This window comes from Diabrotica virgifera, chromosome 9, assembly GCF_917563875.1.
Source record: "Diabrotica virgifera virgifera chromosome 9, PGI_DIABVI_V3a".
NCBI lineage: Eukaryota > Metazoa > Arthropoda > Insecta > Coleoptera > Chrysomelidae > Diabrotica > Diabrotica virgifera.
Genome location: NC_065451.1, coordinates 55,137,088 through 55,149,412, shown reverse-complemented (window position 1 = coordinate 55,149,412; position 12,325 = coordinate 55,137,088). Strand labels below are relative to the sequence as shown.

General features: G+C 33.6%; 1 protein-coding gene across 3 annotated transcripts in view; it reads right to left on the bottom strand.

The window, feature by feature from the left end:
• The window catches only part of LOC126891716 (glycerol-3-phosphate dehydrogenase, mitochondrial), a 228,551-nt gene that overhangs the window by 114,931 nt on the left and 101,295 nt on the right, over nt 1-12,325 (bottom strand). For all 3 annotated transcript variants that reach the window (XM_050660983.1, XM_050660981.1, XM_050660982.1), the window contains exon 4: nt 8,021-8,243. In XM_050660983.1, coding sequence (XP_050516940.1) covers nt 8,021-8,243 — 223 coding nt within the window. The remainder of the gene's footprint in view (nt 1-8,020; nt 8,244-12,325) is intronic.

Here is a 12,325-nt window from a genome sequence, read left to right as displayed (position 1 = left end):
CTTGGACTATCCACTACTTATTCTCAAATTTTCATGCAAATCAATTATTCTGTAAAAATTGCGAGGTTTTGTTCTATTTTAAGCTTCATTACTTGGACTATTTATAATTAAGGCTCTGTATGAGTTTACAACTGACATACCGTTCAAAAAGTCTTCTTTAGACGAGTTTTGTCAATCATACTTACATATGGTGAACAGTATGCCAGTGGTAACCTCATACAGAGCGTTAATTTTGGTGGTGATGGCATAGTGCTATGGAATGGTATTTCTTGGAAAATACATACCGAACCTGTGGAGGTCATTGGGTGAATGGCAGCTGACATGTACATTAAAAACATTTTAGAAGCTTACCATTTGCCGACCATATTGGATGTGACAGATTCGAGCTAATGCACGATGACGCACTATTAGAACAGTAAATTCTTACCTTGATGAAATTCAATTTATAGACGAGGGCATTTAGCACAAAATAAATAAATTTTTAAATACAGCACCTAGAGACTTGCAATTTTTTCCATTATGTTCAGGATGACGTCAGGAAAAAAGTCTGCTATTCAAAAATGGGTGGAAATGCATAATTTCAGTGTAAAGTGCATAAAATCCATCCAAAATTGCATAAATATAAAAATAAAGTCAAAATCAGTATACTAAGGAACAAAATTTATTATTTGGGGGTTTTTGGGGTCACTGAATACGATTACGCCATCGGATTATGCCTCCCGGATCACCTAGTGCCCAAGGTCACCGCAAGAGACGTCATCTTGTGGAGTTTCGATGGTTTTCGGCATTAAATCAATGCAAACGGATTACTCACGGGTTTTAGGGGTCACTAAGTAGGTACTAATATACCATCAGAATTGACCTCAGAATGCATGACCTCTAAATTGATGCAACTGGACTATTCGGGGGTTTTTGAGGTGGTTCAGACCATCAGAACAGACCTCTGGATCACCTGGTGCCCAAAGTCACTGCGAGGGACGTCATCTTCTGGACTTTCGAGGGTTTTCGGTATTAAATTGGTGCAAATGGATTACTCGGGGGTTTTTGATGTCGCCAAATACGAATATGCCATCAGAGTAGACTATCGGATAACCTGGTGCCCAAGGTCACTGCAAGGGACGCCATCTTCTGGAGTTTCGAGTGCTTTCGGTATTAAATTGATGCAAACTGATTACTTATGGGTTTTTGCGGTCGGTAAACACGAATATGCCATCAGAACTTAACTCCGGAGTACCTGGTGCCTAGGTCGCTACTAGAGCACGTCATCTTCTGGGGTTTCGAGGGCTTTCGGATTACTGGAGGGTTTTTGAGGTCGCTAAATACTAATATGCCATCAGAACCGATACACTGTGCACCTGGTGCTCAAGGTCACTGCAAGAGACGTCATCTTCTGAAGTTTTGAGGAATTTCGGCATTAAATTGATGGATATGGATTACTCGGGGAAGTTTAAAGTCATTAAACACGAACATGTGATCAAAACAGTCCATCCCCACTGCAAGGGGCGTCATCCTCTGGGCGAGGTTTTTCGGTACTATATTGCCGCTAACCGATTACTTATAGGTTTTCGAGGTTGCTGAACACGAATATGCCATCAGAACAGACACCGGACCAGCTAGTGCCTAGGGTACGCTATCTTCTGGAGTTTCGAAAGTTTTCGGTACTAAATTGATTCAAACGGATTACTCATGGCTTGTTGGGGTTGCCGAATGCGAATACGCCGTTAGATCACACACTGGAGCACATGGTGCCTAAGGCACGTTATCTTCTGAAATTGCGTGAGTTTTCGGTACCAAATTTATGCAAACAAATTACTTTTGGGTTTTTGAGTATCTAGTGATTATCTGATGGCATATTCGTGTTTAACGACTCAAAATCCCCCGAGTAATCTATTTTTATCAATTTAATGCCGAAATCTCTCAAACTTCATAAGTGGACACCCCTTGCAGTGAGCTTGGGCTCCAGGTGCACAGGGAGTCGGTTTTGATGGCATATTCATGTTTAGCAACCTCAAAAACCCGTAAGTAATCCGTTTGCATCAATTTGATGCCGATAGCCATCGAAACTCCAGAATATGACGTCCCTTGCAGTGGTCTTGGGCACCAGCTGATTCTAAGGTATGTCCTGATGGCATCTTCGTATTTAACCACCTCAAAAAAACCCCGAGTAGTCCAGTTACATCAATTTAGTACCGAAATCCCTCGAAACTCCAGACGATGACGTGCCTTTGTAGCGATCCTGGGCATCATGTACCCCGGAGGCCAATTCTGATGGCATATTCGTGTTTAGCGACCTTAAAAACCCGTAAGTAATCCGTTTCATCAATTTGATACCGAAAGCCCTCGAAACTTCCGAAGATGACGTCCCTGGCAGTGACCTTGGGCACCAGGTGATGCGGTGGTCTGTTCTGATGGCATATTCGTGTATATCGACTCAAAAACTCCCCGAGTAATCCAATTTTATCAATTTATTACCGAAATCTCTCAAACTCCAGAAGAGGACGCTCTTGCAGTGAGGTTGAGATCCAGGTGCACAGGGAGTTGATTTTGATGGCATATTCGTGTCTAGCGACCTTAAAACCCGTAAGTAATCAGTTTGCATCAATTTGATGCCGATAGCCCTCGAAACTCCAGAAAATGACGTCCCTTGCAGTGGCCTTGGGCACCCCAGCTGATCCTAAGGTATGTCCTGATAGCATCTTCGTATTTAACCACCTCAAAAACTCCCCGAGTAGTCCAGTTACATCAATTTAGTGCCGAAATCCCTCGAAACTCCAGACGATGACGTGCCTTTGTAGCGACCCTGGGCATTATGCACCCCGGAGGCCAATTCTGATGGCATATTCGTGTTTAGCGACCTTAAAAACCCGTAAGTAATCCGTTTCATCAATTTGATACCGAAAGCCCTCGAAACTCCAGAAGATGACGTCCCTTGCAGTGACCTTGGGCACCAGGTGATGCAGAGGTCTGTTCTGATGGCATATTCGTGTTTAACCACCTCAAAAACTACCCGAATAGTCCAGTTGCACCAATTTAGTGCCGAAATCCCTCGAAACTCCAGAAGATGACGTACCTTAGTAGCGACTTTGGACACCAGGTACTCCGGAGGTCAATTCTGATGGCATATTCGTATTTAGCGACACATAAAACCCGTGAGTAATCCGTTTGCATTGATTTAATGCCGAAAACCATCGAAACTCCAGAAGATGACGTCTCTTGCGGTGACCTTGGGCACTAGGTGATCCGGGAGGCGTAATCCGATGGCGTAATCGTATTCAGTGACCCCATAAAACCCCCAAATAATAAATTGTGTTCCTTAGTATACAGATTTTGACTTTATTTTTATATTTATGCAATTTTGGATGCATTTTATGCACTTTACAGTGCAATTATGCATTTCCACCCATTTCTGAATAGTAGACTTTTTTCCTGACGTCATCCTGAACATAATGCAAAAAACTGCAAGTCTCTAGGTACTGTATTTAAAAAATTATTTATTCGGGTGTTTTTGGTGCTAAATGCCCTGGTCTATACGCTGTGAGCTCGTACGTAGAGGGGATATTTACAAATTCGCGAACGCCAGTAGTGACAAGTTTGTAAACGTTTACTGGAAATTTGACATAAATGTCAAAGTGATTAATTTAAAATTAAAATTAAAAACATTAATTATAAACAATATTAGTTGGTCAAAGCTGTGGTATATATTTTTACCTTAAATATACTTACGTTTTAAATACTGAATTTAAGTTTTTTTAATGTTCCGTAACATCTAATTATAAATAAATAATCTATTATAATCTTAGCGCCATCTACACGATTATTGTCAAAGTATCCGAAGTAAGAAATTGATATTTTATCAAAAGAACGTCAAAATGATTAGAAAAATCTTAAAAAAATCGATTACAATTTAATTACTTTTTTGCGTTGTAAATATTAAGCGATAGCAATTAAATAATAAATTTAAAAATTACCGGTAAAAGTTGAATTAGTAACCGCTAGGAGCGACACCAGCGAAGCTCAGAGCGTATTGAAATATTATATTGGACATAATTTAGCCCATATCAGATTTAATTTCGATCTAGCATTTATATGACATTTAAAACATCGCATTCGTAAAAAAATCATATCCCTATTACCTAAGGATTGCAACCCAAAAGATTTAACTACACGTGATAATTTCAAAATATTCGATAGTTTTGTCCATAAGTGTAGATAAAAAACGTTAATGGGACCTAGGTCTAAAAACCATTTTTCTGAAACTACAGATTATGGCAAAATCGGGTTTAAGTCATCTTCAACTATATTATGTATGTTAAGATTTTGCTAATTTCGGTTAGTACCCCAGAAAACGAAGTATTTAATAAAGTTGAAAAATTACTGGCTGCCATTTTTTAACTCGAAGATCTGGGGGAAGTCAATAGAAAAGGCGTAACATCTCGTGGGCACTGAAATGTTTACTGCGTCATGGATTTTTATTTAACATTAAGCAAGAAAAGCGACTTCTATCATTCATTTCAATATTGTAAAAAAACTACGCATTTGTAGATGAAAACGTTCAACAGAGGACTTTCTTAAAAATATTTGATCTGTAAAATGAGATTTTTTATATTAAAAAATGCTTATAAACAAAAATGTTATTGCAAATTAAATCCGAAAGTGTAATTTTTTCAATTATTTATAACTATTAAAATAAAGAACAAAAATATTTAAAACATATTTCACTATATGAGTTTTTATGTAGTTATTATACAGTGAGCACGTAAAGGTTGGAATAAATTCATTTTCTCGAGAATGGACGATTTTGGAAAAAAATCCCGAAAGGGGTCAATTTTTATTTTAAAGTTACGACTTTTTAGCATATATATGATACTAGTGTCGTCACACATTTGGGCGTGATGACGTCATCGATGATTTTTTTAAATGAGAATAGGGGTCGTGTGATAGCTCATTTGAAAGGTAATTCAATTCTTTATTCAGTAATATAAACATTAACATAATTATTTACACAGGGTGTCAAAAAAATTTTTTTTGAATTTTATTGACATAAAAAAAAGAATATGTGTAATTTCTTTAATTCAAAATACATTTTACTGCTCTCAGAAAACAGAAAAAAATGTTTATTTGAAAAATAATTATTGCTTTTCGTTTAAATTAAATGCTCAAATTGTCAAGAGGCAGGTGGGTGGCTGCTTTAATATTGAATTTGCAAAAAACAATATTTATTTGTCAAATAAACATTTTTTTCCTGTTTTCTGATAGCAGTAAAATGTATTTTGAATTAAATAAATCACACAGATTCTTCTTTTTATATCAATAAATTTAATTCAAAAAACATTTTTTTGGACACCCTGTATAAATAATTATGTTATTGTTTAAAATACTGAATAGAGAATTGAATTACCTTTCAAATGAGCTATGACACGACACCTATTCTCATTTAAAAAAATCATCGATGACGTCATCACGCCCAAATGGGTGACGTCACTAGTATGATATATATGCCAAAAAGTCGTAATTTATAAATAAAAATCGACCTGTTTCGGGATTTTTTTCCAAAATTGTCCATTCTTGAGAAAATGAATTTATTCCAACCTTTACGTGCTCACTGTATATAGGGAGATTGATTAGTGGGGTAAAGCTCCGTAGATCCGTTATAGTCTATAGTAATAGATAGCGATAAAAGTTAATAACAAAAAATTGTAGCCAACTTTGAGCTTCACATTATAAACTTAGTTAGAATGTTACAGGGTGTTCGATAACATAGTGGCAGACCAAACTTATGTTTTTTTTTTAATGGAACACCCTGTATTTTACTAAATATTCGAAATCTTCTTAACTTCTCCATTACAAAAATATAAAGGTTTGGTATGTTATACAGGGTATTTACAAAGTTATAACCACTTTTATTTGAAAATTGTAACAAGTTCAACTCCCTGTATAAATAAAAATAAGCACAACGGCAATGGTTTATTGATTCCATATTTTTTTATTTATTATCAAAATTTTCATAAATGATATTGATATTGCTAATTTTCTTTATATTGAATACAGGGTGAGTCAAAACGCAAGTACATTATTTTCTCAGTAATTTTAAATGGAACATCTTGTATTTTATATCACTATCGAAAAGTACCATTACCGTACTTTAATTTGTATACAACATTCACTATGTCTAAATTTAATAGGTTTCGATATATTTTCATTTTTCCATGGACCAGTAGCGTGGTCACCCAGATTTCCAGAATTTAATAAAATAGACCGATTTTTTGGGGTTACTTTAAAAATGAAGTTTATAAAATGTCTCCATCAATAAGAGTTGAGATGAAAAATAGAATTCAAAGTGTATTTTGAAATGTTAATTTACAAATGCTTCGTAGTGTAAGTAACTCATTCAATGACCGTTTTTAGGCATGCACAAATGTGTTTGGAGGTCATTTTGAACAACTTATGTAATTAAATATTTAAAATATTTTATTAAAAGTAGCTTTAATTTTTTAAAAAATGTTGTATTTTGTGTTCATGTTTTTGTTTGTAAAATTTTTTACTGATAAATTATTTTTCGTTCTTTATTTGTTACATTCTTATTATATTTACATGCAGAAGTAGTTTTTAATAATTATTTTCACAAAATGTTGTATTTTCTGTTTGTGTGTTTTTTGTAAAATTTATAACTAATAAATTATTTTTGTCTTTATTTGTTACACTTACATACAAAAGTAGTTTTTAATTGTTTCAAAAATATTCTAGGTTGTGGTTGTGTTTTTTGTTTTGTAAAATTTATTACTAATAAATTATATTTCTTTCTTTATTTGCTACATTGTTACATTTATTACCAGATTGATAATCAGTAATCGTAAATTGTCAGTTTTAGACAATTCAGTCATGGCTTACTTAAAATTTGGAAAGATTTAGACCCGTAATTAATAATTTGCTCTGAAAAATGAAAATATCTCGGAAACTAATAAATTTAGACATAGGGAATGTTATATAAAAATTTAAGTACGATAATGGTACTCTTAGATAGTGATATAAAATACAGGGTGTTCCATTTAAAATTACGGAGAAAATAATGTACTTGCGTTTTGACTCACCCTGTATTCAAAATAAAGAAAGTTAGCAATATCAATCATTTACGAAAATTTTGACAATAAATAAAATATGGCATCAATAATCCATTGCTTTTGTGCTTATTTTTATTTATACAGTGAGTTGAACTTGTTACAATTTTCATATAAAATTGGTTATAACTTTGTAAATACCATGTACAACAAAACACATCTTTATATTTTTGTAATGTAGAAGTTAAGAAGATTTAGAATGTAAAATTAGATACAGGGTGTTCCTTTTAAAAATATATAATTTTGGTCTGCCACTATGTTATCTAACACCCTGTAACATTCTAATTCATTTGTGAAGCTCAAAGTTGGCTACAATTTTTGTTATTAACTTTTATTGCTATCTATTACTATAACGGATCTACGGAGCTTGACCCCACTAATCAATCACCCTGTATGCAAAAAATTTGCCCGATCGGTCGATAATGTGGTGATAGTAGGTTATAGGTATTGCCGATATAGCAAGTGTCACTGCCGCGATTCTTCATTTCTTTGATAATATTTCAGCGATTTAAAAAAATCAAATGGCGCAGTTGCCATGCTGAGGTCAGATATGTATTCCGCATGCGTGAAAACGTGAGATGTCTTGTGCCACTCTATCAGCACTTGTCATTGTGATACTCAGTTTTCTGAAGCAGCTTCAATAGTTTTCTAAGGATAAGGCGAAACTTCAACTATGCTGGTATTGGATAGGTGTGCACCATTCGTGTTCACTTGATTATGAATGAGTGCGCTTGATCTACACTGAGCACCTAATCCAGTAACTTCAGAGGGCTGTAACATCAGAATAATAGTACTTAGGTCTTATTGAATTTTTTATTGTGTTTGTTAGACCTAGGCCTTATTGACTGTTTCTATTGTGTGCCCCCAAAATTCTATTATAAATAAAATATATAATCGAGACTTACCTATAAACAGGTAACATAATAGGCAGAGGATGGGCAAGATGAGGAGCTTGATGCAACATGACGGCTCTTTCGTGTAAGGCTTCTTGTACCATTCTGTACTGTTCGTAGTCCAACTGCATAATAGCTTTTTGTAGGTATCGTACTCCTCCGTGGATAAGTTTTGTACTTCGACTGGATGTGCCACTGGCAAAGTCATCTGCTTCAATTAGAGCAGTTTTGAGACCTTAAAAATAAAAACATTAATATGCATGCAAAGATGAGTACAGAATTGTTTTGATCGAAGAAAGGATGTTTTCCTCCGTTTCATCGATTATGGGAAAGCGTTCGATAACGTAAAACACGAATTAATGGTAAAATATCAATAAGAATTTGGATTGGATGCCAACTTTCTTCAAATGAGAGGACAGCTTATTCCTGATGATAAGGTAATCCTCAAAACTAAGAAGGATTATTTTTATCAACTGTTAAACGACAAATCTAGTAGAAACACATCAATCAAACATAGAAGTGCATTCAGCTGAAATAGAAAACCAATAACTGATACACGAAGAAGTAACCCAGACAATTTAAAAAACTTAAATACGAGTACATGCTTATTCAAGTCATTTTGCGAGAAGAAACAATGTCAGATAAATAGAAAGAAGGGGCTATTGTATCAATCCTAAAATGTAAAACAAAAAGTAATGTATTACCTACCGGGGAAAAACCACCTAAATACCAACTACAAAGTCCTTGCAAACATCCTGATAGAAAGAACCAAAGCACACACGGAAGAAATCGTTGGGGATTATCAATGCGGATTTAGACCAGGCCGTTCCACTATTGACCAGATATTCAAAATAAAACAGATAATGGAAAAATGCTGGGAGTTTAATCGTGAGCTTCAACAGATATTCATAGATTTTAAATAGGCATTTGATAGAGTATGCAGGATTAAACTGTGGATAGCGATGCAAGAACTTGCTTTCCAAAAAATTGAGTAAAGATGCGGATGTGTATGGAAGGGATACATTTGAAATAAACAATGGATTAAAACAGGGAGATGCACTTTCACCACAAACCTTCAACTTAGCTCTGGAACACATAATCACAAGTGCCAGAATCGACAAACTGACTACAGTATTCCATCGAGACGGACCAAACTTACTGTTGACAATTGCAGACAATATCGATATATGTAATACGAAACAGCAGATTAAGGATGAAGAGGACTTTCGTTAGATCGAGAAGGAAGCAGAGAAGAGGGTTCTCATAATCAATGAAAACAAAAAAAAATATAATGTACTTATATACAGGGTGGGGCATTAGTGTGACAAAGTGGGGCATTAGTGTGACAAAGTGAGTCATTAGTGTGACAAAGTCCAATTGCTCGTTTGTCGTAAGAGATACGAAAAAAAGTTATTTAGGTAAAAGTTGGGGCACACATAGTACCATAATTTAAAAATATTCTCAAATATACAGGTGCGTCCGTATTGACAGGGTGACACAAACTTGTTTTTTTAAATGGAACACCCTGTATACTTTTACATTTTTGGATTTTTCTCAATGTTTACTTTCTTAAAATATAAGGTTTTGTAATATTATACGAGATATTTTAAAATATAATACGTTATAAACGATAAACGATAATAAATACGTTTTTTTGTTAATTTCGTAGCAATATTTACACCCTGTAGAATTGTAGTGATTTAACATCAAATTTTCTATTTATATTCAAACGATTTTAATATAGTCTACTATTGTCAAACATTAACAGTATAGCGAAATGTTTAATTTTAGTATACAGGGTGGGTCGAAACTCGGAATGAGTATTTTCTGAGTTTTCTCAAATGGAACACCCTGTATTTTAGTATTGTAATGAAATTATATTTTATGGAACTTTTTTATTTCTTAAGCATTCCCTATACCTAAGTGCTTTAATTTGTAAGTTATTCGTGATTCTTTAAGCCAAACATTAATTGCAACAAAAATTACTTGAAATTTTATTATGTGGCCGTGAAAATATCCAATCAAAAATAATTTAAAAAAATATATAATAGTCTAACCTGATCCTTAATTTATTAATATTGGATGAGATGTCCAAATACACTCGTAGCTGAGGTTGTTGTTGCTTAAAATATTAATCAAACATACAAAATTCTCCCTAGTTGGCTATGGCACACAATTTGCCCAAACATTTGGCATTATACTATTTATAGTTCCAGTTGATTTGTTACCATGACTAATATTAATTTTTCTAATGAGGAACTGATTAAAATGGCTTTGTGCTAGGAGAGTATAACAAAAATGAGCTACTTGCAATAAAAATTTATCATCAGCAATTCCCTGATAGACGACAACCAAGAGGAGAATCTTTTGAAAGTATACTAAAACGGTTTCAAGAGACTAGACACTTAGATTGTAAGAACGGTTGTCTAATATTCAGATCCTCGGTGACACTAAGGATTACATTTAATTCCTGTTTTCTTCATTTACAATAGTATTTGTTCGATCAGATTTATCATAATCTAAGTGTCCAGTCCGTTGAAACCGTTCTAGTATATTTTCAAACGTTTCTCTTCTTAGTTGTCGTCTATCAGGGAATTTCTGAAGAAAAATTCTTATTGCTAATAGCACATTTTTGTTATACTCCACTAGCACCAACATCTTATTAATCAGTTCCTCATTAGAAAAATTCATATTAGTAATGGTAACAAAGCAACTGGAACTATAAAATAGTATAATGTCAAATTTTTAAGGAAATTTAGTGTCATAGCCGACTAGGTAGAATATTGTATGTTTTTATTAATATTTTGAGCGCACCAACAATCTTAACTACGAATTTATTTGGATATCTCATCCAATATTAATAAATTATGGATCAGGCTAGATTATGATGTAATTTTTTTCGAAAAATTATTTTTGATTCAATATTTTCACGGCCACCTAATAAAATTTCAAGTAATTTTTCTTGCAATTAATGTTTGGCTTAAAAAATCACGAATAACTTACAAATTAAAGCACGTATAGGTATAGGGAATGCTTAAGAAATAAAAAAGTACCATAAAATATCATTTCATTACAATACTAAAATACAGGGTGTTCTATTTAAAAAAACTCAGAAAATACTCATTCCGAGTTTCGACCCACCCTGTATACCAAAATTTAACATTTCGCTATACTGTTAATGTTGAACAATAGTAGACTATATGTATTAAAAATCGTTTGAACATAAAATAAAAATTAAATGTTAAGGGTGTACTACAATTCTACAGGGTGTAAATATTTCTACGAAATTAACAAAAAAACGTAATTATCTTTTAAAATACCTCGTATAATACTACAAAACCCTATATTTTAAGAAAGAAAACATTGAGGAGAATCCAAAAATGTAAAAATATACAGGGTGTTCGATTTACAAAAACATAAGTTTGTGTCACCCTGTCAATACGCACGTCCCTGTATATTTAAAAATATTTTAAAATGATGGTCCTATAAGTGCCCCAAATTTTACCTAAATAACTTTTTTTCGTATCTCTTACGAGAAACGAGTAATTGGACTTTGTCACACTAATGCCCCACCCTGTAATATACAGGGTGTTTTATTAATAATTGTCCATATAGTAACTGGAGAAACCTTAGCACAAAATACGAAGATTTAACCTAAAACACTTAAATAAAATGTGGTTCCTTACTGAGTTACAGGGTGTTTTATCTAAAAATTTAAAAATTATTTTTGCTCAGCATTTTAAAACTATTCGACTTATCCTTTTCATACTTAGCAGAAAGTGCGACTACTAGACACCCTACTAAATTATGATAAAAAAATGTTTCTAGCTACTACCAGAGGCGTACGACAGGAGATGGTGAATGGTTGACCCTTCTCAAATTCTACGCCACTGGTGGAATTACTATTTAAGTGCCATTTTTAGATTCTCCAGTACTTTCTACGTAAATAATGTTGTCTATATTGGTAACGATAAAGTCATTAGTTTTCGAGATATTTGAAGTTAAATATGAAACTGCACAGTTATTTTGATTAATTTATTGATATGATTCATATGATTAAAATTTAAAAATTATTTGTACCCAGTACTTTAAAACTATTTGGTGTATCCTTATCATACTTGGCAGAAAGTGTATACCCTACTAAATTAAGATAAATAATCGTTTCTAGCTACTACCAGAGGCGTACGACAGGGGATAGTGGCTGGTTGACCCTTCCCAAATTCTACGCCACTGACGAAATTGCTATGTTAGCGTAATTTTTTGATTTTGCAATACTTTTTAATTAAATAATATACTCTTCATTCGTAACGATAAAAT